General features: G+C 43.7%; 1 protein-coding gene across 1 annotated transcript in view; it reads left to right on the top strand.

Moving 5' to 3' along the window:
* LOC306785845 (C-terminal-binding protein 2-like) overlaps positions 1–26,125 on the top strand; it is a 56,627-nt gene that overhangs the window by 6,040 nt on the left and 24,462 nt on the right. Inside the window, exon 2 of the mRNA XM_079280374.1 lies at positions 11,249–11,413. Within this exon, the coding sequence (XP_079136500.1) occupies positions 11,356–11,413 (58 nt within the window). The 5' untranslated portion in view covers positions 11,249–11,355. The remainder of the gene's footprint in view (positions 1–11,248; positions 11,414–26,125) is intronic.

The raw sequence follows: 26,125 nt of genomic DNA, 5'->3' as shown, positions 1-26,125 counted from the left end.
TTTTTTTGAATGAATGATCACTTTCTTTTTTTTATGGCCACATGGAGATTATCTTAACACAGAGGCACAAAGAATAGACTTTTAGCCAGGAAAAAAGAAAACCCCTCAGGGAAATCTGTTATTTTTTTTTTTTTATCTTAGCATCTGTGGTGCATTATCTCAATGGTTATGATGCAGATAAAGTTTAACAGCTTGTTTTACAAGCTTGCTGATGCCGTGTGGCAGAGTCTGACTGCCAGTCTTAGATGTTGCCCCTGGGGCTCTGGCTGGGCAGCCCTGTAGTGAGGCGAGGAGTCCTTGGTTTATTATGAGCTGCTTTGTTAGCAGTAGCCAGCTACAAGACAACTCCGACCTGCTCGTGGAGTCTTCGGTCTCATAGTCCTGCTTGCTTTGTGTCTTTTACATTGTATACATTGTATTGTATGGTAGTTAGAGTGATTAGTTCGTGGAAAGCCACAGGAAATAAGTGTTTAAAAAAGGTGTGATAACATGCTACAAGGTCCTGAAAGCAGAGGATGCAACACAGCTCCTGAGCTGTGACTTCTTTCTTCATTAAGGACTCTCCAGCTCTGTCACAGACGGCATAATAGCTATCGTGAACTTATGTGTGTCAAAGTTGAACCGGTATGAACCATATTTGTGGATTTACTGGCCCTGAAGCGAATCCACTGATAGTGGCGATTATATTGGGGTGAATTGATTTTGCTGTGACGTTTCACTGGTTTTAATGCTGGTGTGACTGGTCCCTGAGGCCAATAGGATAAACCCAACCTTTACACTGTTAATGCCGTGAGTTTATCCTTGCAATCCAGGTTCAAATACTCCACATACCTCTCGTTCATGCATCTTAACAGCCTCTTTGTTTGCATAAATCCTGGCAGGAGTCCAAACAGGGAAATCTGGCAGATGTCCATGAAACCATTTGACTCCTAAACCACACTGTTAAGTGAGAGACGGCACATCCCATTGACTTACATGAGCAGGGGGCATCAAGCACGGCTGCTGCTACGGAGCATCGTAAACACTCACGCTCATGCTTACACGATGTCATAAAGCAGTTATCCACTTGTTGCCGAATGGAAAGAGCAACAGGATGAGCTGTCATCCTGCTTCTCATCGCTCATCTGTGGCGGGAAAGTGGCACATTATCTACTCGTCGCGAACAGTTGACTGGAAGTGTTGACAAAGTGAGCGGCGGAGCTGAGCGACGGAGGCTTATCGCCTCAGCTATCTCCATTATGAATATGGCTGTTACCAATGTTTGGGGAGCCCCGAGGCTACTTCTTTGATTCCCGGCTGCTGAGAAGCTCAGTGGGATGGTTGGCTTTTCAACTTGTCAGCTTGTGCGCGCAAAGACATGTTTGATTTTCACCCGTATGGAGATGTTTGATTCCTGATCCTGAGCAAAAAAAAAAAAGAAGATGTACTGTGTGTTAATGTCTCACTGAGCCCCGAGTAGCCCCTCCTCCTCGGTCCTCTGTGAATACTCCCCCTGGGACTCTGTGCGAGGTTAGAAATAGGTGTCCCTGGGGTTTTCAGACAAATGCTATTTTAAGGCATTCTACACGTGTGTGTGCTGCAATTTTTCAACATCTTTTTAGTCTTTGTACTACACGACACGTCAAGCGGAGACACAACCCCCCCCCCCCCATAATACATATAAAACATTTACTGAACTGGATTTTGCTCTGAGACTAAAAGTGCGTGCTCCCTTTTCTTTATAGCTCCCCACATCTTTTGACCTAAGGTGAACATTTTTTTTCCAATAATGAAGTTTTGTGCCATCAGGAGATAGGGGGGAGTGCATTAGTACGATAACAGAGCTTCAGTTCATTGGTATTGCCTTGTCAGGGATTCTGCTGATGCATGAGGTCTGTGTTTTACCTACAGCTATACTGAACTAAAAAAAAAGCAGCATAGTCAAATGTGAATAAGTAAGAGAGAATTCCTTTTATCTCGTTCAGACATGCAGCACTGCTGGAAAGATCTTCTTTTTTTTTTTGTCATAAAATTGATGCACCGAGGGAAATATCGGATGAATTCCATGCACCAGTCACTTTATGCTGGTGTTGTTAATATTCCACATATTCCTCATATGTCGGGGTTTGTTTTTTGTTTTAATCTTGTCTAGAATGTGCCATGAGACAGGTTTCTTCATTTCACTGCACACAGCAAGCTGAGATGATGACGAACTGGAACAGAGGTTATATGTTTTGCGGTCTTTTCAGCCCTCAGGAGAAGTTTAAAAACTACTGAAATATTTCAAATGACTCAAAGAACTTCTGTTCCACTTTTCCCCCACTTGTCCGTGTCGTTTCTCCCTTGGCCAAACGTCAACCCTGACCTTTCTCTAAGCGCTCTTTCCTTATTTTCCACTGATTATCAGTTGTGCATCCTGGTCCGTCTGTACCCTTATCACTTGTTTCCCTCAGTTTCATCTCTGCGTGCTCACAGGTGGCTGAGAGGTGTGCTGGCTGGCTTTGTTTCTTCTGTTTTGGTATCTTTTGAATACCAGCTGCTGTCCTTGGTCGGGGAAGTGTATATATATATATATATATATATATATACGCGTACATTTACATAACAGCAGGCAAAAACCCCTGCATCGACATGGACAGAAACACATGCACGTATGCAATGATAAATTGGTCTTATTATAAGCAAGCTAATAAAGCCTGCTGTCATTGAAAAGAGGTATTTTCAAGTTGTACTGACACAAAATGTTCTGTGCAGACAGCCTTCATAGCTGCAATTATAAAGCCTCGTAAGCAAAGATTTGCTTTATATGATAATTTGCCGCGCACCATCACGACCGCAGTCGCTATCGAATGTCTCGTTCCCCCATTCTCCAGCCTTTGATGCTGGGCAGAGTTCTTCAGAGCCCCCCCCCCCCTCTCTGGAGGCTGGATGCAGACACCCACCTTGGCCCCAGTTCCCAGCCGACACGTCTGTGTTTTTTGGTGTCCGTCTGTATATATATATATGTGTCTCTGTGTGTGTGTGTGTGTGTGGGCAGCAGCAGCGTTCAGCGGTGTTCTCACAGCCCAGCTGAGACTGACAGATGGAATCATTTCACACACAGACAGAAAAGCAGGATACAGGAAACCGGGGTGTGTTATAGTCCTGGCGCTGCTGTGGTTGGTATTAATCTAGGTCAGTGGCGTTGAGCTCACTGCGAGTCTGCCTCTGGGGCAAGCTTGGCCTTTCCTCAACCCCATTGACTCAACTAACTTACAGTCTACTTACCTCATACGTAGTTTGCTGTTCAAGAACCTGACAAGATGTTTAAGCTGTGTAGCAGTACACTACGGTACCTGGTTCAGCCCGAATAGCTCAAACCATTGAAGCCTCTGTACCTTCATAACACACTTCAACAATTTTTTAGAAATATTAATATTTTGTAAAAGCACCAATGGTCAACCCTATAATATCTACATGGAGGTATTTGTAAAAAATATTGTGATATTCTGAGTGTTGTTTGTTCTTTATGTTTATATTTCCTTTGCTGAATTGTATTGAGACAAAGTTCTCGTTTGGCTGCTTGTGTGAAGACAAACACTGATACACTGAGAAGTTTGCCATCTATATTCCTCAAACTAAGATATTGACAAAAATACTGAATACCACTGAAACTCAGTTGTAATGTTGACACCAGTACTGAAAATATTGAAATGTTACAGCAAGAGTCATCCAGGTGGACTTCACAGTTTTGAAAATCATTTTAATTCGACAGTTTAAAACAGTTCCTGTGTCGCAAACCAAAAGAAGCAGTGTAACAAACCATATCTTTTGGCCTGAACCAAGAAGTGTACTATTACACCTGTACCCAAAATGATTTAAACAAAACTAATTTGCTTTATGAAAAGTGAAAAGCTATTTAAAAATCCATTATTCCATGTTGTAAATATCAGCTCTGAATCTCTGAACTTCAACATGCCAAAGATCAGATTGGATTGAATTGAATTATGGGTACTTCATATGACCCAGGGGTTCAGCAAGCTCACTTGTTGTGGGGATGTCAGGTCTGTATCATGATTCACCTCTTCATTGGGAACCAAAGCTCGTTCAAAATATGAGCGTTTGCACTCACACCGTGAACTCATCTCCACAGTTAATTTGCAGTTTAATTGCTTTTACAGTCGTTGCATATGCATCAGGTGCTCAGACGCTAATTGGTAGGAAAAGACAGATTTTCAGGTTTAATAATTAAAACTTGCACTTGCCTACCTCGATACACACAAATGTGCAAGTGTATCTAATTATACTAAAACCATTCTGAGGGGATTTTGCGGAAATTGTTTACAATTATGCATTCTCTGTGACGTGGTACCTGTTGTGTTCAAATACATTTTGAAATAGATTGTTGGCAGTGATCTTGGTGGAAAAGAAGGTATTTGTGCTCGTCTGTCTTCATTCTCTTCATGCGTTTGCCTTGACGAGCCCACACGTAGACCCAGAAACAGTCGTTTAATAGTCCTCGTTAGTCACGCTCTGTGTTTCTTAAATATTCAGAATTTACTCCTCATGTGACTCTAGCAACTTCATTCTTCAATCAGCCAACGGTTGAGGGAGTTTTTAAGAGAATGGCTCTGTTCCAATACATTAATTTTTTCATTTAATTTTTGGGATTTGAAGGTCCATCTCCCCGAGGTGTAATTATTCTATAAAATATAATTTGCATTTTCGTCGCTCGTCTTTGCTCTTTTCTTGAGGTTTCTATCATGATGCAGCTATTTGCCTTTAAACATTTCACTCTGGAGAGGTGTCAGAAATCAGTGAGCATAAGGTTACATATATTTCGAGCAAATTGTTTTGACTTGTGCTCAATGACGAGGTGGTGTCTGTTTTTTTTGCTCTAGTCTCATGTTAATGATAGCTGAGGAAAGGGGAGGTGCTAAAGAGCCGAGAAAGTCACGGTGCGACACCAACTGATTGCAGTTTCACACTGGCTGCAGGCTACGATTCACAAAAAAGTTTGTTTTTTAGAATAATGATAATATTAGGTATTTTTTCTTTAAAACATGACCAAAACAATTACTTGTTTATAATAATCATTTAATCGACTAATTGTTTCAGGTCCAATTAGTGGTTTAACTTTTGAATTCCTACTAAAATCACATATCTACTCGCATAACATTTGCAAACCAATCAAAAGAGTTCCCTTGAAAGAGGACGTAGACTCATATTTCGGTCCTTTAGTTCCCACCAGAGCGCGAATCACAACTTTCACACTGAATGGACCAAACCAAGCTGCCGACCAACGTACAACAGTTTGTTTAAACCGAACCAAGCAGTTTCTACAATAAGGTGAAGATATGTTTAGTAACGTGGGGCCCTCGGTTCTAAAGATTAATTCAGAGGAAGAGACAATCATGTTTGCTCTTTTTCATCCAACAGACCCAGGGACGCCTTGAAGAGAAGTTGGTCCAATTCTCACAAGTACGTGAGAGTTGATGTTATATGCAAGTTCAGTGTGTCTGTAGTTTGCAGCTCAGTGCTGGTCTTTGTCCCGCCCCCCCTCAGGGAAAGAGTCTGAGGTCATTCTCTTCTCAAAAGTAGAAAAGCATCTTGGAAACAGACTTTTATCCTTCAACTTAATAAGTTCCACAGATTTTGGTGTGATTGCTTCTGCGGGTGCTCGAGCTTTTACGTGCTTGTGTTAGTTGAGATGAGTAAATTCAGTATTTAGTCTACCAGGTAAAGGAGAACAAATATCAGGATATTAGTTGTAGACATGTTTGCAATGCTTTTTATTTAATTCAAGCATGGATTCTAAGTCTTCAGTGGCCTGGGTTGTGAAACAAGAGATTATTCTAGTGGAGTCTATATATGCCAGACTTTGTTTTAGTTCATAAGGAGCTGGAGAGAAGAGGAATGCAGGCCAGGCTGCCATGCACAATCATGTCTCCATTATGCGTTTCCTGGGTGACTTACACAAATAGGCATTATTACAAAATTGTGCATTAGCCCAAGTCAGCAGTTAGTGCTGCTGCAGTCTCATTTCGTTTAGAGTTGAGAGGAGAGAAAGATGGCGAGAATGGGAGAGGAAGAGGGAGGGAGGGAGGGAGAGGGAAGGGGGAAGATGGGAAAATGGTTGAGAGAAAAGGCGACGTAAAGGAGAAATGGGGAATGAAAATGGACGATATCTGCCAGAGGTTGACAGGACATGCAAAAGGATGTAAAAAGATACACGGAGAGGCACAGATGGACTGACAGACTTAGTGGGATAGTGATGATGATGATGGAGAGGTAGAAAGAAGAGAGTTGTAGTTGTCAGTAACTGGTGTATTTAGACAGGGAGGGCTGGAGTAAGAAAGAGGCTGGCAGGGAGGAGGAATGTGTAAATCAGCGGCCTGAGCGACAGCTTTACGTGCCCCTCGGAGCCCCAACTATCCGATTAATGAGAGAAAAGAAACCTTAACCACCTTCCCCTCTCGGCTTCTTCTTTTTCTGCTATCTTGCACTTTCGGGGACATAAATCATAGCCTCTTAAGCATTTACTTTGGGTAGCTGCGAGACAATTCTCCCCCACAATGTTGGTACACCTGTACACCTGTGATTTCACTGCAGCTGGTGTCCATTGAACCACATTCATTACAATTGTTTCAGAAATAGATGAGAAGATTGATACCATTCTCATGTTTGTTTGTTAAATACCAAGCTAACGCCAACAGCTGGTTAGCTTAGTTTAGCATCAAAACTGAAAAAGTGCATCTAAAGCTCACTTATTAACACATTATATGTAAATTGTTGTTAAAAACAAAACTGTAAAAAACAAGTTGTGGTTCTACAGGAAGTTGTGTGTCAGATTTAGATATCGAGGCCCTGGTAGGCAGATATTGTGAATTTTAAGGCAGAGCCAGGCTAGCTGTTTCCTCCTGTTGCCAGCTAAGCTAAGCTAACCGGCTGCTGGTTGTAGCTTCATATTGAATGTACAGACATGAGAGCGGTATCAATCTTCTCATCTAACTCTCAGTAAGAAATTGAAAAAGCCCATTTTTGTCGAACTATTCCCTCAAAGGGATGACGTGTGAAGGGCAAGGCTTCACTTAAAAGATATTCAAACAATAAAAGATGAAAAGGAGTGAAAAAGGGGTGACTTCCAGTTCATCGTAAGGGCACCAGGTTTCCTTTCAGCTTAATACTTTGACTACAATCCCCATGTTTGTGCAGCTTAGTCTTTTTCGTGTGTGCGGGCTGGTGGTCATCAAGTTCACAGAGTTAAACTAGTTCACTGAGGTCAAGGGCTGGAAGCTCGGCTGGACTAAAAACAGAACGAGCAAGATGTTCTTTTTTTGCCTTGAAGTGAAGGTATTTCAGTCAAACACGTGTTAAGACAAAGTCAAAGCTGCAGCTTTACTTTATTCGGTGCCTTTTCACCTTAAGCCAAACCCACAGGTTTCTTAATCTGGCGAGAGGGCTCCTCTGAGAGATGGCCTCAGTCAGGAAAATACCGTTTTCACTTTCTCTTCTCTCCCTCTGTGTCTTCTGTGCTGTTACCAACCTAAACAGCATCTCCTGGGCATGCCTGCCTTGTTATATTGGCTTTTCATCACCAAAGGAGTAGAAAAGAAAGGGTGCGAGTGAGAGAGATGTAATGTAACACAAAGAGTTGAAAGAGAAATATGTTTCTGAAGTGTAAAACTGGCGCTTTCTGCTTGTGAAATGTCTTGATGTACAGGGTGTCAATGGGGAAGCACTGTTTGAATGCATAACGTCTTAGAGTGATGCAACAATGCAATGTAACGCCTGGAGCGACACCATTTTTTTTTTTTGTTGTGGCATTTTTTTGAAAATCTTACTTCTGTTCGTGAGACGCAGTAGAAGCTGTGGTAGCACATATGTGGTGTATATCTGCCACAGTGTGAACAACTCAAACAATAATTTACCCAATTCACCCAGTGTAAAAGTACATCAAAAAGAGCCTCACTTTTTAAGTCCATCTTGTGAGTGTCATTTACATTTTTTGTTAAAGCTTGACTGTGCAACTTCACGCTCTTGAAGCCCAATACATCTGTGTATTTCTAGAACGTTTAAAGGGATTCATAACCATAAATCTTGCAGTATGACATGAACGACTGTCACGCTCAATGAATGATTTCTCTTTAGTGGCTTGTAGTGCATGGTGCTGGTGGGGAAAATGTTTTGGTTGCATGTTTTCAACCATCACTTGGAAGTTGTCTTCTCTTACTGCTGGTAAAGAGACAGTTTTGTATTTTGCTGGTCACTTCCTGCATACCATGAACATTTGCACGTTTGACGATATATTACTGCAACTAACTGTTCTGTAAAGTCTCAATTAATTTGCCCATTATTTTCTCAATTTTTTTTTGTACATTAAATATCAAAATGTCAAATGTCTTGTTTTTACCAACCAAACTCAAAGATATTCAGTTTACAATGATATAAAAAAAATTGCATTTCATCTTTAGTCTCAAGAAGAGTTTTAAGTGATATTGATGCACAAGAAAACTAAATGTTAAATTAAATATTCAGGCATTAAGAACTTAACAAAATATGTAGTGCAGGAAGAAAAGGGTGTTGCATTAATTTCCCAGGATACTATCTTATGAACATTTACTACATTATTCAAGACACACAGTATCTTGAAAATGGTCTCGTTCGAGCATGCAGCAGGTTTTGGTCACAGACGAGAGTCCGGCAGTGCGTGAAATACATCAAAGTAGAAAGACAGGATGTAATTACAAAACGGCTATAATGCAGAAATGGTGTGAACTGAATGTCATGTGTGTGTTTGTCATAAATCATTCTGTAGCTCGTAAAAATACTTTCATACATTGTTGTGATGCATGTTTTTCAAAGTCAAAACCCTGGTTCATAAACGGCGAGACAAAGAACGTGTATTACCAAGAATATTGTGAGGTTTGCGACATTCATCAGATCAGACAACTGTCTCTCTGGTCGCGATCTGACTCGGTAACGTTCACAGTCTTGTCAGGGAACCTGTGAAGACGACTGCTGAGCCACAAGCAACACGGCGCTGTGTGTGTGTGTGTGTGTGTGTGTGTGTGTTGAGCAGAGCGCCTGCCCTCTCTCTACAGTGAGCCAGACAATCCCTGGAGTTGTGTGTTCTTATTGTTTGCATGCATGTGTGTAATGTGACTTTCTCCTCTTTCTCTTCCTCTCCTCCTGCACCGAGGACATATTTTATCTCAGGTCAATCCCCTTATTGTTAAGTTACATAACAGCACTTAGTCAAGTAACAATCCAGCAGCGCTGGTGCTAAGGGCTGCAGGATAACTGTACTTCCCCTCTGGCACTCCTCAGAGCCCTTCTCAGAGTTGCTGTTGACTTTTCAACCCGCTTAGTGGAGTCGACTGTCATACAAAGATTGATGACTTCAGAAATGCAGTTGTACTGTATTGCACAATGTTGTTTTGTGTATCATCATGCTATTCCCATCCTGCTATTGTCTAACCACCTCATGTTGTTGTACATGAGGAGAGAGAGAGCAGCCTGTATCACTGTTTTCCCACTGAGGCAGCCGTCAGTGAAGTGAGGTCTATATCAGAAGAGTTCATAATGACTCGATGACCAGATGCACCCACGACCTGTAGTGTTACGCAGCACAGAGTAGGAGATGCCCATGCATGTTTCCTGCAGTCTATTCATAGCCAAGGCGGTGTGACCCCCCCCCCCCCCCCCCCCGCCTCTGCCTGACTGTTTCCTGCCTTTTATCCTTTGCTCAATTACTTCTTTTCTGACTCCCACATGTGGGTCTTCAGCTCTTTGGCAGGAAGGCTTACCGTGTGGAGGAGGGAAACTGAAGCTCAGCTGACTGGTGAAGCGAGGCGAAGCGCGTTTGGTTAAAGGAAGACGTGTTTGCGTCAGTGTCGGAGTCTGTTGGATGCAAAAGAAATGTTCACGCTTACATCTTCAAACTTTTAAGTCCACACAACTGCAGTGCACCACCTCCCAACAGCTGGCCGAATAACAATGCATCATCGATTCATAATTCAGCCATATATTGCTTCGCCTGCCCTCCACCCCACCAACATATTACAGTTATAATTGCAGTCACAGCGCAAATATCAACATATATCATGGTATAAATACTCTAGTGTGAGCCGCCCAGGGGCGAATATAGATATACACAGTGGTGGGGTTATAAATACGAAAGTGCTGCAAAAGATACAGTTAAAATGTAGGAGGATGGTGTCAAACTGTACTCCTGTATCCTGTTAGCTGATGTTTTTCTAGTACTTTCCACCCCCTCCCACCAACATGTCTTTATGTCTTTATTCTGCTGATACAACCTCCTCTCGCCTGCTGACTAACTGACCCACATTCCTCGCTACCCTTAGTCTGTGTGTGTGTGCGCGCAAGCCTACATTTTTGCTTGTCATCTTGTGTGTGTGTGTGTGTGTGTGTGTGTATTCTTGTGCACTCCTCTGTCTATCTCTGTCTGCTTCCCTCCCTCAGCAAAACGGTGCCCTGTCCCTCAGGCCTCCGCAGGAACCAATTAGAAGATTGCTCTTTAGAGAAGCATCCGTCGCTGAACATAAATGATTCGTAAAACGCCTCATTTACCCACTCACTCTGTGTGTTTGTCTGGTCCTCGCTGTGTTCCACTCATTTTGGACGGCTCTGGTTGCAGAAGTGACATTTCCTCATTAAATTAGATAAATAGTGCTCGCTGAGATGAGGCTCCCTCTAGTGGAGAGTCACGTTTTCTGCAAGGTAAACGTCTGACTTTTGAGAGGTTTGAGGTGGAGACAGCTGTGCGTGATCGCTTTCGGGTGACAATTCTTTTTGTTTTCCTTGTGATGCACTTTCAGAAAGCCAAAGCCACGATCAGTATTGACCGAACGTTGCCAAACTCTTCAGCTTCTTACTGCGCATGACGTTAGAAGCCACAACTCAATGGACTTATCTACCACCTGATTAAAAACAGTTCTGTCAGCAGCTTTAAAGACAAACCAAAGATTTCGCTAAAAGTAACCCAACCCTGTAACCGCTGATTGTATTTGCTTTGTATTGTGCACACTTTCCATTGTCTTTCATTTGCACATCACACACTTCTTTTATATGACAACATTTATGTTATATACTGTACAGTACATGGTCCCTTACAAAAGAGTGAATAAGAACACAAATACCCTCAAATCCAACAAATTCCAATGATATATACATCAAAATCAAAGCCGCAATATTTACATTTGATACTGTACGTCACTGTCAGACTGGCTTTCGGTAATAATCTTTGTCCCTCTGCCTTGAATTTCAGGTTTAAAACATCAGCTAGTTAACGTCTGGAGGATTGGAGCATTTTAGACTTTAAGGAGGCGAGAAGTGGATACAAAAATCCAGAGAGTAGAGAGCATTTGACTCGGGATGGCTCTGGTCGACAAACATAAAGTGAAACGCCAGCGTCTGGACAAGATCTGTGAGGGTGAGTCTCATTTAACTCCTCTTTCTTCCTCTTCTTTCTGCTTTTTATGTACATTTTGGATTTGAGATGGTGGCTACACATTCGCAGATCACTGGAAAAAGTGATGATGTAGCTTGTGTGGGATGCTTGTGTCTTTATGTGTGTACATGTAACTTTGAGTATAAGTTCCACAGGTTTATTTAAGCTGCAAAAAAAAAGATTCCCTCCGCTGTTATATGGAAATGAAGTTTCCACCAGTATTCAAGCCTTTCAGCCTGCTGCTACAAATTCAGTAAAAAGCCAGTGGGTTCGTTTGCATAAGTGTGTTTGTGTGTGTCAAAAGGGAGCCTTGGGACCATACTACCAAACTTCAGCTTTGAAGGCTGTCTAGAAGAGTGTGTGTGTGTGTGTGTGTGTGTGTGTGTGTGTGTGTGCATTTATGTGCTTTGTCAAAAGGAGATTTTCCTGAAGTTTTTACTCTTAATATTTCCCCTTACCACCGTCAGAAGTTCGTGTGTTTGCATGTCCAAAATCATACTCCTCCTGCTCTACTGTATTGTGCAAGATTACATTTGGTAATGTGGGTATAGCCGCTAGCTGCTGTTCCTCTAGCTTCTATAATTGTCAGACTCTCATGAAGGGTTTTCCGAAACATATATCTGTGGTTTACTATCTCTATTTTAGTCAGGAACACCTACTACATCATATAATTTACCATTTATTATAACAAATATACAATTATGCTTGGCACTGATTGCTTCGCTGTGAAGATGCTCCCTGGATGTGCCAAGCATGACGCTAAACCGAAACAGGGAGCGCAATGCAGCAAACCTCCCATGGGTATACAAGAGTGTGAGTGTAGCAGCATTGGTCGGGTTTAAGTGAGGAGGGAGTCATATTTGAATGGCCCGCCTCGTAGTGATAATGGGCTGTGATTGGTGTGTGTGACTGATTGGAAGCTGTCAGCTGATTACAGCTGGGGCCTATGACTTCCGTGTCTTGCGCGAACTAACGTGACGCTTCATTTCAACTGAGAATCTTCTAAAGAAAAAACGTACGCCGTGTCTAAACCGCATATCGGACGCGTTTTTCACCCGCCCGTCTGACACGAGAGATGCACTCTCTTGTTCATCTCTGCATTTGTCTACGCCGGCTCTGTGCAGGCTCTGCGTCTCCAGCTGCGTCTTGTGGGCGTAACCGCGACGTCTTACTTGATGTAAACCAAACATAGACGTTACAGTTTCACCTCAGCTCTCTATGAGCAAAACCAAAGGATTAAAACTCTACAGAGCAGCACATATCAACATTCCTCTTCGCTCATGTCGAAGGAAAAAATCACGTTGAGATTGAGAAACACAGTTTAATGAAGCAGTGATGCTGTATGTTTCCACCCTCAGAATGAGAGCCACATGTGGCATCTCAAACCTCTCCAAACCACCAAGCCTGCTTGCTTGGAAACACTTTTTCCCCATTTTCTTTCGAATGACTGTGTCCTGTCTGCAACATGCTAAACATCATATTATAATATTTTCTGATCCGCCACATTTGTCCCACAGACATCCATGTCTCCCCTGCTGATCAACAATGATCCCCCGCTGCAGTTAGTCATCACAGCTGCTCTTAAAAATGTGTAGAGGAGGGTGATTCACATCTAGGAATTAAAAGATCAGAGGGTGGTGAATCATGCTGTTTTCACAGTAGCGTTAAATCTGCTCAACCATATGAAAAGGGTATTTCAAAACCAGAGGCATGGGGTGTTCTGCCCCATAATGTCAAAGCCACCCACCATTGTCTACAATTGGGACCGAAGCGTGTAATAGAAATCAACGTTCGCATCGTGTGTATTGACAAAAACAAGAGCGTTGTGGAGTGATTGCGATTGCGTTGCCATCGTGGGTTGCACATGGCGAGACAGCGAGAGGAGCTTCTCTAATCTGCTATTTATCTTCAGAGAATAAGTGTGTCAATCCAATACTTGTTTCACAGCGGAGTGCATTGATTACATCTTTACTCATTGTGATGAGTGGCTAACTGAGCGACGCCTGTGGCCTAAATCCAATCCAAAGTAGTCACGGTGCAGGAATGTAGATTTCACCGGAACGGTGGCTGTGTTGTTTTTCTTTTTACCACTGAGGATATGTCATGTGATTCACTGTCCTTTGCTTTCATGTTGGATTTTTGTGGTTTTCAAATTAGACACGCAGGAAACAAAGAATGTTTGGCTTTTTTTTTTTGCCTGATGAATTACTTTTGACAGTTAATCGATAATCAAATCAGGAAATTGTTTTAGCCGAGCTGATAAAACCCCCGGCTCTGGAAGCATCACGTCTTGTGATCACTTTTGTGAGGAGAGCACATCCCAAACAATAACCACTTTTATTGAACATCATGGATTTATCTCTTAATTATCTTTGGAGTTTTCAACTTGAAATAAATGAAGCATTTTGACGATACTACGTTGGACATTTTTCCCTATTATCAAATATAAGTATAAAATAGAAACAGTCCTGTGTGTATATGGTTTCTGATGGGGGGGGGGAGTAAATAACAGCGTTGTTTGGTTTAGATATCAGCTTTCAAAATGTTCAATTGCTCCTTCTGTGGCTTTGATAAAGTGCCAAGAAGAGTGTAACTGCAATAAGGGAACTGTGGCAAACATCTGTTGTGAGCATCAGTTCCCATACTCTCTCTCTCTCTCTCCCATTCCCCACCCTTTCTCTCTCTCTCTCTCTCTCTCCCTCCCTCCCCATTTCTCCTTCTGTCCGCTCCATCTGTGTACCCAGCATGCATTGGCTTGGGCAGCCGCGCGAGTCCTTGCCATTGCCGTTTAGCCAGAGCTAACTGACTGATCTGGGATGTGAGCGGCAGTGCGACGTGAACTAGGTCGCAGTAACAGCATGTTCCTGAATGTTGATTTACAAGTTGTAAATCTGTGCTTGGACGCAAACACCACAAGGTGGGGTAGTGGAATTTGTCATGGCGAGTCCAAGTGTTTTAGTTGGCAGTTAAATAAATATGTTAATCCTTGATAATCTTGTTTTGTCATGTGTACAACAAGAGGAGATGTTTCAACAGTGAACAATAAATAATGTGGCCAGTCAAGCAAAAATACTGTAAAACTTTGTCTGTGAATTATTCATAGTCTCACATTTAAGGGACCTGCGAGAGACGACAATCAGGGAGGCTGTGGAGGAAAAGGGAGGGGGGGGGGGGGTGTCCTGATGTCATCCTCCCCTGGGAGGGTGGGAGGGGGTTCGTATCCAGAGCTTTTCAGCACAGATTCAGGGCTTTGCTGCATCCACCTCTCCCTCCCACTCGTCTCCCTGCGCTCTGGCATCCAGTTCTGGTATGAAGTCATCGGAGCGCTCTCTGGGTCTGACCCCCCCTCGGGCTTGTTCCAGGCTCCACACCAAAACCCGCGACCCCTTTATAGGCTTTGTGGAGAGGCAGGGAGGGGCATGGAGAACTGGGGGGGGGGGGGGAGAGAAAGGAAAAGAGCAGATGAAAAATGGTAGAAAGTGTTGTTGTTTTGGAAGGAAATTCTTATAATAATTAGCTGCAAACTGGCATGTGTGATTGTGTTATTCAGTGTGGCTTTGTGGCACAAGGCAGTACAACTGCCTGTGCCAAAACATCAAAACGTGCGGCCTGATCGGGAATAGTGTGCTATCTATTTTTCAGAGAGATTCGCCAAGCGGTTTTCCCGAAAATCCCAAAAAACTGAGCCCCATTCACTTGAATGGGGTTTCGGCGTGAAGAGAGCTAAAAAAACACTTAACTTTGGGCCCATATTGACTAGCCGTACTTTAACGTAGAAACATGATTCAAAGCATGGAAGCATGGACCTCCTGTCTGTCTGTCTGTCTGTCTCTCTCTCTATCATACAGTCATTCAGGTCTTAGATATCTTTGGAGAACCCCCCCCCCCCTCCCATTTCAAAATAAAAGCTGAGTGAATTCTAACTGGAATGCTTGTGATGAAGCCTGTCATTTAATAACCTCTGTGTTTGTGTGTCAAATATTATGAATATGTCTCCTCTCCCCCACCCAGTCCCACCCTTTCAAAATAAAAGCTCCATAGAGTAACTGTATCTTAACATGTAGCTCAGAATGAGGCTCTTACAGAAATGACGTGAGCGTGAGCTCCCATCATTTCCAAAGGCTTCTCAAACAAAGATGTACATGTCCAGTACAGAAATGACAGGAGCCACTTGTGGACTGTCCATCACGAAAACAAGATTCAATCCAAGAGTATGAATCTAAAATGCAGAAAAGAGAAAAGCGAGATATCAATCGAACCTCAACGATACTACCGGTAACATTGGCGTGTGTATATATTGCGACTTCTTCGGGCAGTAGAAGCCACACTGTCAAAATTTCTTGAGGAATTTTCTAGTTATTATTATCATTAAAGTGTGACTCTCTTGTGCACACCTGAATGCAATGTTCCGGTACGGTTTCCCTTCCCCTCAGTGTCTGTGTTTGCCTCTGTTCGAGCTGGCATGTAGCTTTGCTGTTATTGAAAGTTGGAAATGAGTTCCTGGAAAAATCAAGTTTCAAAATGAATTCTTCAGCTACGACGCTGAAGTATTTAAATGCCCTGTGTCTTCCCTGGATCGGGCTGGAGATTGAATGAAAGATGGGTCGGCGAGAAAGCGCTCAAAAGGAGATGGATGATGGGTAGATGGATCTCTACATTGAGGAAATTTGGGAGAATTTTTGGGCTTTTCTTGCTGTGTATGTGGTGCATGTATACTAGGAAAATAATAAACTGTATATCAATTCAAAATGTTACTCTAACTAAGTATGTGATTGTCATTTAGATAAGTACTAGCCTCATAGCCATCGACCTCCATTGTCCAGTCCATTTAGTCCCGATGGAGATGCTTTCGACAAATAATCCCACTGGAAACACATGCACGGCAGCCATGTCGTGTCTGTTAAGTGTGCATTACAATTCATCTGACAGCGCTCTTTGTGGCCGAACTGGCATTGTAATCCCATTTCCAGTTAGTGCCTCCTGCCCCGCGCTCATGCATAAATCAACATGTGTTTAGCATTCAAATCATGCCTTGAGTATACGTGATGTGTCACACTGTAGGAGACAGTTGTTTTTATTTCTGTTGCAGTGCAGCATTCACTTTGAGTTGGCATGATTATTCATGTATGCACGTCAGACCGAGGCCGAGGCTTTAGCGGCGCTTTGCGTGTGTGAATGAAAGGGGCATTAACGAAGCGCTGTCACTGCTGCACGTCACAAGACGAGCAGAACCGGGTCAAAAAGGTGGAGTGGGGATCCATGATCGTGCAAGCCGAGCGTGTGTGTGTGTGAGTTTGAGTCGGTGGGTGGACAGATTCTAAATGGGATTGTTGCATGCGAACCCTCTGTTTGGCAAGGCATGCAAACATTTGACATCGTTAAAACATGCACCCACGAGCGCACGCGTAAAGTGATCGACGTCCCGTTCTCCTGCTGGCTCGGCTGTGATGTTAATGTGGAGGCAGGGCCTGAGAGGGTTGAGTGACATTGAGATGCGGAGTGTTTATTAAACAAGCGTCTTGTGTGACAGGTTAGCCACAGATCTCACTGTTGTACATCGTGTTTGTCTTGTTACTTGCTGCTCAATGCAATTTTCTCCCATAGTGAGCGATTCAAAAGCAAAAGTAGGACACTACACCAGGCTAGAGTAGCGTTTTCTGAAATCGATTAGCTGTTGAAAGAGCCCTGAGCTACCTAATTGCATCTTCACTCGAGGTTCATTTACTCTATCTGAAAAGTTTTACTCACATTTTTCACCAGTCAAGTCTTATTCAATGTAAGGTCTTCATAAGCTTCTGCTGGGGTGGTATTATATTTGTTCTAAAATCCCCGGCTTAATTCCTAAATCCCTCTGTTACAGTGAATCTGGCGTTGTGTGCACAGTCTGGCATGTATGGCAAATGGAGGAACATTAGAATTAGAAAGTCAAACATTGTTTAGTTTGAGGCAAACAGAACTCTGCGATTTACATTTTCTGTCAGGATTAGACCGGCAAACCCTGAGTACACACCTCTGCTCCTGTCTCTCTGTTTGAGGTTGACTTTGGGGGGGGGGGGGGGGGGGAGGAGGAGAGAGATGAGTGATCTGCTGCACTGAAAGCTACAGTCTCTTGAGAGCCGGGCTAGAAGAAGTAATGAGTGGAGTGGATGAGGTCGGGGAAGCCAAGGGATCACACATACTCTATAGCATGTTGCCCTTGACATGGACGTGTGTCTATGTGTTTGCATATATTGGCTCTGAACATTTTCTTCCTAAATCTAAGCAGCTATAGTTTCAAGTCTCAAGGCTAAAAGAGATTGCCAGCCTTGCAATGATATGAGCTTTTAAATTAAAACTGATAGACATGAAGTTTGGCTTTTCCAAAGGATTTTGACAAGGAAATTAGTTTCTATATTGCAGATGATTCAAATAAAAAAACAGGAAAGACTGTGTGCCTTAAGGTGACAAGTGACACCCATACTTGAAATGGCTGTCAAATGTGATTGACTTTATAATAGCTTTACTCTGATGAATGTAAATGGGTTTTCTTTCCAACTCTCCACCTAATTCATCTTTACAATCGGTTTTTGATCTCTGTGAGAGCTCTTGCCTCCTCACCTTCCCATTTTAATTACCTTTAAACATCAAGCTGACTAATGGTCCTTTCACCTTACCAAAAGAAGAAAAAAAAATTGTAAGTCAACTGTTTGCAACAGATTTGGGAGCCACTGTCATCAGCTTCCTCCCGTCATCTTGTGAAAATAGCAGAATACTCCGCGTCTGATCTCTTCCTACTTTAATTTCATAACTCTGATTCAACAAGATATAGGTGTCGACGACCGACATGCCTGCGCAGTTTCCACAGGCACTAAGATATTCAGGAACTTTTGTCAATATGCTGAGACGGTAATTAAAAAGACTTCCTTCACAGTCTAAAATATGTATTACTACTCCGCCTCGCTCTGAGATTAGATTTGGATGGAAACGGACACTTCCTCACCTTGCATCTGTTTTCATGCATTAATAAACAGGGATCCTCTGCAGAAGGAATCAGGTTTCAGCCACAGTGACATGAAGTGAGACATGCAGGCAGCTAGGTAAGCAGGAACACCTTCAGCGGCCGATGTTGAACATCACCTTGGTTAAACAAAATGATGAATCATCATGTTTGCTTATGGCCAAACACAATATAAAATGCTGCAGCATCGTGCAAAGAGCTTCTTCCACGAGACAATTTCATACTTGAATGAAGTAGAATTAACTTGTGTTGTGTTGCAGCTCAAAAAGTATGTTTGTAAGGCAAAGGTTGTTTGTACTTTGGATTAAATGCTGTTAGAAAAACCTCCCCCCGCTTCCACACACACACACACACACACGCACACACACCACACTCCCCTAGGGTTTTACTTTTCTCTGCAAAGGGGCAAATCCAGATTACAGAGCTTTTCTAAGTGGAGGAGATCAGAGTAGCTTTAGGAAAGATGGGGGAAGGCGCAGTAAGACAGTAAGATGCATGTGGTTAGAAATCATGTAGTGGCCAAATAAAACTATTTGGATTCTGCACATGGCTTTCATTTAACACTTTGCACTTTGTAATATTGCTTGAAATGACAATCATTGTGAGGGCAAATAAGACAAACATTTTAGGTAGATTTGGTTATGCATTCTGCAGTCTGCGTGTCCTTCAGTTAACATACAAACGGCAGGTCTGTGGTGATCTCATATTGAGCAGAGTGGGGCAGTGACTGTGCGCGCCACAAAGGCATCAAGGACATTTCAGAGTTGGGCAGCAGTTGCGTGGTGGCTCTACTGCAAGCATGGGGCCTGGAGGATTAGTGTCCAATCAGAGTGGATTTGATGTTTACTGGCGGCACATGGGACTTAGCTGAGAGAACTGTATTTCATTTGTATTCAATGAAGCCGGCACCCTGTCTGGCCTCCCCTCCCCGCGCTGAGAATCTAGATACTGAAACCTGTTGACGACAATGCATCATCAACAGCTTCAGGTAGGTGACTCTTCAAGACGGGTTAAGGGGTTTGAGGGTGGACTCTTAATCATTGCCATCATCATCATATCATCATCATCATCACCAGATACACTTTTATCTGGTTCACATGACGTCACAGGGGGAAATGGAATTAAACAGGATTTATTCAGTTGTAATCTCTCATAGCAATCGACAGAGCGAGTAAAACGTCCCGGAGAAGCGAGAGATAAACCCTACTGGATTAGTACAAGCCCCTGCCCATCCCAACCTATAACCCAACCTATCCACTCCTTTCATTTTTTTGTCTTTTTTTAATCAGCGTTTGGTGGCCATCTCAAGCATGCAGCCTGCTACCATGTCTTCCATGGAGTAGCTGTGCTACCTTTGCATTGTGCTGTGTCTGTGTGGTTTTGTGTAATGTGTTTGTGTGTGGTGTCCTCTTTCCTCGCGCGCAACAAGGCAGCATGACCAGTGATTAATTATTCAAGGACGGACAGCCAAAGGGGGAGTCACCTGATAGCACGGACTTACAATATTACAACCCGATATCAGGTGAAACGGTAGACACAGCTTCATTTGTTGGTGCTACTGTACAAGAAGAAAGACAACTCTCACAAACACAGGTAGAAGTGGAACATTTTCTTCAGTTTTGTGCCTTTTTTCTTTTCCCCCGTAATCTTTTTCTCTACATTTTCCTTTTTTGCCAATGCTTGTCCCTAACAAACAGTTGAGTCTTGGTCGCTCCCACAGTTGGGACACATTCGGAGGGAATGAGGGTCAGTGGGACAGGACTGAGAGTGTCTACGAGCAGCAGGCAAGAGTAGCTGGCCGGCGGAACTCTCTGTCATACGGAGAGGGAGGAGGGTGGTACGAACCTCCACCAGGAGTGCATCCCCCTGACCTGGATTTGAAACGCAACCCGTATTCCTGCCAAGACTCTCTGTACGGACAGGTTTACGCAGAGCGACAGGACCCACGGGGGCTGAGGAAGGGCTCTGTTCCTGATCTAAACAATTACGAACGAGCGCCCATGGCTCATCGAGGATCCATTGCGCATCAGGATTACTATTCCCATGACCCGGCCATGACTCCTCGGCCACCCGAGGGCTTTTACCAGCCTCCGCCGCCTCACCCGCACCCACTCAGTAGGTCTGGCTCTCATTTTGGGATGGCACCTGGGGCTCGTGCTGTGTGTGATCAAGGTCAGGGAGGAAGAGCAGGACCGCAAGCCCCTACATCGCCTCTCCCTCCTCCCCCTCCAACCGTGCATGAGATGACTAGGAGTTATACTGCTGGAACTGCTGCCAAAATGACGTCAGATGGCCAACAGCGCATACCCTCTCGGGAGCCATCTCCTGCACACTATGGTATGGAGCATGCATCTCCTCGGTATGCCAGTGAGCCTCCACCTATGACCGGTCAAACGGTCTATACTGATATTAATGGTCGTCCGTTGGATGCCCAGCAGCAGGGTGCCACCTGTCTAGTAGTGGATCCTTCCAGTCAAGGTATGATTTTGAGGCAAGAGACCGCCTCACCCTTCTCCATCCAACAGCAGCAACAACAACAAATACAGCAGCAACAACTTCAACAGCAACAGATACAACAGCAGCAGTTACAGCAACAGCAACTTCAGCAACAACAAATACAGCAGCAACAACTTCAACAGCAACAATTACAACAGCAACAGCTTCAACAACAGCAGTTACAGCAACAGCAACTTCAGCAAGAACAGTTGCAGCAGCATCTGCAACAGCCCCTGCCACCTCCACCTGCAATGCCTTCCTCTGACCCGAACCTTTCTATGATGGCTCCACCTGCCACAGTGCAGACCGCAGCAGTTGCTCCAATTGCACCTGTCCTTGCACAGGTGGCCCAAACTTCAGTCCCTCCTCCACCAGTCACTCCACTTCCTGCTCCTTTTCCTCCTCTTCCCCCCATTGCCCCACAGACGCTTTTGCCTTTGGACCCCAAGAAGACAGTTGACCCTGAGTTCCTTGCCCTGCTGCGAAATGAGGGCCTCTCCGAGAGCACCATCTCCTCACTTATCCACCAGGGATTTGACTCCACTAGCATGCTGGCTGTTATGGAGGAGAATGATGTCCGCACCGTCGCCCCCAACCTCGGCCAGGCTCGTGTACTGTCTCGCTTGGTCCACAACTGCAAGCGGTCCACTGAGGCTCCGCCAGCCCCCTCCCAACCTCAGACACCCATGAGAGGCCGCTCCAATAGCTTTAGCCATCGCTCAGACATCTACCACCACCAGCAGCAGCATCATCCAACGCACCCCTCACAGGCTTTAACCTTGGATGCCCAAATGATGCACCCACAGACCCCTGGGGGCATGCAGACCATCTCCCCAAGGATGGGAGATGTAATGGGTAGGAGGCCCAATAGTGCCCCGTCTCAGCACCTCATGGAAGCCTCTGGAGGCTACCCAGGTCAACCACCTCGCTCCCCGGGGTCATACATTGGAGCACTTATGCCTGTTCAATCAAGACCCATGTCAGCCTACTCTTCTGGGGGGATGCCCATGCATGGTATGCAGATGATGCCACAGCAAATGACTGGGTCAATGCCTTCCATACAAGGGTCTATGCACTCCATTTCAGGTATGCCACAGCAGATGCCTGTGTCCTTGCCAGCTTTAACACAGCCACCACAACAGGTCCCTAAAGCGTACTCTACCAATTACACAGTGCCTATGGAGCTGATGAAGAGGGACAGGAACGTACTGCCATTGTCACCCATGCACATCCCTCACCCCAGTCCTCAGATGATGCGTAAGGGTGGGGGAAATGCACAGGACAATGCTCTCGTCATTATGGGACCCCCAGGCCAAAGTACCCTGGCTGTTAACCAGAAACTAAGTCGACGCACGGGTCCACCAGTCATCGTGTCCACTATGGCGTCACCAGATACAAGTAAATCCTTTTTTCTCCTTTCATCCTTATCATCTGTTTTCTTTCCCGATTAATTGTTAGATTTGGTCGCACTTTCTCATCGCTGTTTCACATATTTTAAATAGATAAGAAAATTCATTTGTGCTCGAGCTCTTCATTTTTGCCATGCTTTATGTAAGACTCCTTTCTCAAATCCTCTCATTGCTTTGAATAGCTCCACGAAGCACTGCTGCTGCATTGTTAAGAATCATATCATGCCTGCACAATTTGGTGAACATTTCTAAGGGCCATTCAATATACTGAAAGCAACAACTTGTGCATTGGGTTGCACTCTTTGCTTTTAGAGAATAAGAGGGCACCAGAAATGTATTGTCACCCTTCATTGTGATGAATCGTTGGTGTGCATACCATCTCTGTCAAATTAGTGGGTTTTTTGGTATACTGGTTTGTGAAACAATCATTCAGCTGAGGGGCTTGTGATCTATTTAGCTGAATGTGCATACTGGTGTAATGCATGATGTGTGACCTTAAGAAAGCCCCAACACAATGAGAATATTAAGTGAGCACTTTTTGTAAATCGTTTTATCTTTCCGGTCAGTGCTGTCATTTGTTTGCTGTCCCGTGTTTGTTCTCATTACATCAACAATAGATAAATGGTGTGGCTTTCTTTCTCATCTAGTCTAGTGGAGTGAAATCTAAATTGCTTGCTGACTATCCCTTTTCTAAAGCTGTTGTCAGGCTTATGATTAATACCGTAAAAGAATAACTTTTACTGAGACATTCTGGAAATCCATTCCCTGTCCTAATTTTGGTTTCTACATTTGCCACGATCCTAAAACGATAGTTACATCCGGCTGTCTTGTCTGCTTATCTCTGTGAGAGCCAGATTTGTCAGACTTCCATATACTTTGTGTCAAGTCCTTTATTATTTCAGTAATCTCATGTGGTTCTTTTGTCAGAATGGCATATCGCCCCATCAAATACAACACAAAACAGCCTTGATGAGGCACAGTATGGAGGGTTTGGGAGGAACAGCTGTCAGCACCCTTTCTGATACCTTTTTAAATTTTAACAACTGCACACTGACTTCACGTTACAGTCTGTCAGTCGCTGCATTCATGTGTGACCAGTTCACATTAAGACTTCTATCATCAGAAAAGTCAGATATAGTGTGCGGTAGGGTTGACTGTGTCCTGGCGTTTGTGTGTGAACAATGTGTGTGTCTGAATTTGGCACAGTCTCCTTGCAAAGATATTTTCTCTTGGTGAACAATTGGACCAAAATCAAAAGCTCAGGCCACTTTTTAAATCATTTAATCTGCCTCAACTATACAGTATTCATAGTGTTGCAGGATTAGTTGCATGTAGCTCTTTAGCTGTGGTTGTAACTGCAGCTGTTTTTGATGAAGACCTTTCTGCTCTTCACAGCCCCCGAGCTCTTGTTGTTGTACGCATGGTTGTTTTATTGCATTATGATAATAAGGTGGGTGCATCAGAGTAGCCTGGAAAGTCTATACAGCCAATCAGGATACACAGCCGTCCATCAGTCCTGCTGCTGTCACTGTGGACTACTGATCTGACTGTTGAGTTAAAGGCAAACTTTTCATTATGTAGTTGTTTTTTCCAGCTGTTTTTTTGGTCCCAAATTCATGTTTTGGTTCCAGTCTGAAATGAAATGAATTCAGTCATTGAATGCATCTTCATTGTGTAATCACCTGAATCATTTACCCATATCAGATTAAAGCTTTAATTCAGCATAACTAAATTATATGCTTTTCACTCCCAAGGCCTGATAAAAGTATATTTCAGACATTTTGGGCAATAAGGACTGATTTCTCCATCAACACCTGCTCACCAGAGGCTGACTAGCCGCATCACTGGACAGATACAATCGAATTACAGTGCTGATGGCCGATGTGTGATTGTGTGTAATTTTCTCTGTGCAGGTTGTAATGAGAAGAGAGAGGAGGGGGGTTTAATCCTTCAGATCCTCCATTTCCACTGCTGCACTAATCCACAGATATGCTCATGTTGTTCAGACCAGCTTCCTGGCTTTCTGCTGGACTCTGTGAACAACCTCACATTGCCAGTAGGTTGAAATGGAATAAAATGGGGGCCCGAGGCAGACTGGGAACACACGATTGCTCTCTCTTGCCTCTCAGATATTTTGGCCCTAAGAAGAGCAGATATTAAAAGACACCCTATTGCTTGACTGTCCGAACAGACTGCTGCTCTGAGCTCAGGAGGACACAAGCTTTTGAAAGGATGTCTTCAAGTCTGCCACATACACATGCATCGCATTGTTGGTACACACACACAGTCAACAGAGTAGACCTCATTTGCATGTGGCTGACATTTGTTGCTTTAGTAATTTCATCTGTTAATGGAACACAGCCGCAAAGCTGCTCTGAAAGCATATTCCTAAATTGTATGTTGCTCGGCAACGTGTTTTTTTTTGTGGTAATCGTAGGCAGATTTGCCTCTCTAGTGAAAAGGTCGGTCCATTGTCAGAAGACACCGCAAATGTACATGTTACTTCCTTTTTAACAAAATGTCTGGTTCAGCTAATGCATCAGGAAGAAAGTATTAATTAATCATATTCATCCTTTGTGTGGGGGATAAATACAAAATAAAAGCATTTTCTTGCATATTTTTAAAGGAATTACACATTTTAGACCAGACAAAATACTATTTAGCCTTTCGGTTTAAATTAATTATTGAAATTTATAACATTATATTGCAGCAATAACACTTTTTGCATTCCTTAAAATCCAATTTGTTATGACCACCTGATATTCTGAAAGCGTCCAGACAATTAATTAGTTACGGCAGTGAGTTTGCACCCACAACCAAAAAGAATGTCTCTCTGAACTAACGGCCCTTGTGTAAATACAGATGGCATGCCCCCGCCCTCCTCGGTATATGATGCTTTGTGGAATACCCTTGAGCAAGACCCCGCCTTTATTTGACTAACTAGGCCTCCCCATCCCCCACCCCGGCATAATCACCGTATATGATACTGTGGGACTTCCACTCTTTCACCTCCACCCTGCGGAGTGTGTTGGCTTCCTTCCGTGGACTCTGGCTCGGCGACCAGATGCCGGCTTAGGTCAGTTTTGATCCGCATGACACAGTCGCCGCAATTTGTACTCCTTGCTCAGGCCTAGCGTGATGATGGGGGAGGAGAAGGGGGGGGGGGGGGGAGGAGGGTTGTGGCGTATTAGTTTTGGAGATTGCAGATTATGTATTAACTGGGTCCAGGTCAGAGCTTCCGGCAGTTGTTACACAGAGTAAGGGATTAAGTGAGAGAGAGAGAGAGAGGGAGGGAGAGAGACACAGTCCAGCTGCTGATAGATGATGGTTGCTTGCAGGGTGGGGGAGGGGAAACAGGGCGTTGACAGCTGTCAGTCAACCTTGGACTCTCAATGGAGATGAGGCTAGATGTCAGTGTTGCGTTTAGACTTTGAGGGTCAAACTTTGGCCTTAATCTGGGTTGACAGTCAAAGGTAGTTTTCGTTATGCTGCGAGTCACTCTGGCATATAGTTTCACCAGTGCTGCAGCCTTTAGTAATGCAGCCAGTGGATTCAATTGATGTGTTTTGCAGGCAACAATGGATTGACAAAGACATTATCGTAATTGTGCCTTTTTGAAAATGTGAAGCCTCTTCTGTTTCAATCTGTAGAAAGTACAATTAAAAAGGTAAGTCAAAGAACTGTTGACTTGGTGTGGATACAATAATAAGTGCCTGGCAGTTGGAGTACTTCCAAGGCTTGGATGTGTAAAAGCTTTTGGCTGAATTTTTTTCTACAAAAGATGAGCAAACG

Source organism: Melanostigma gelatinosum, assembly GCF_949748355.1.
Source record: "Melanostigma gelatinosum genome assembly, chromosome: 12".
In the NCBI taxonomy this organism is placed as follows: Eukaryota; Metazoa; Chordata; class Actinopteri; order Perciformes; family Zoarcidae; genus Melanostigma; species Melanostigma gelatinosum.
The sequence above is the reverse complement of the archived record's forward strand: the minus strand, read 5'-3'. Positions and strand labels throughout refer to the sequence as shown.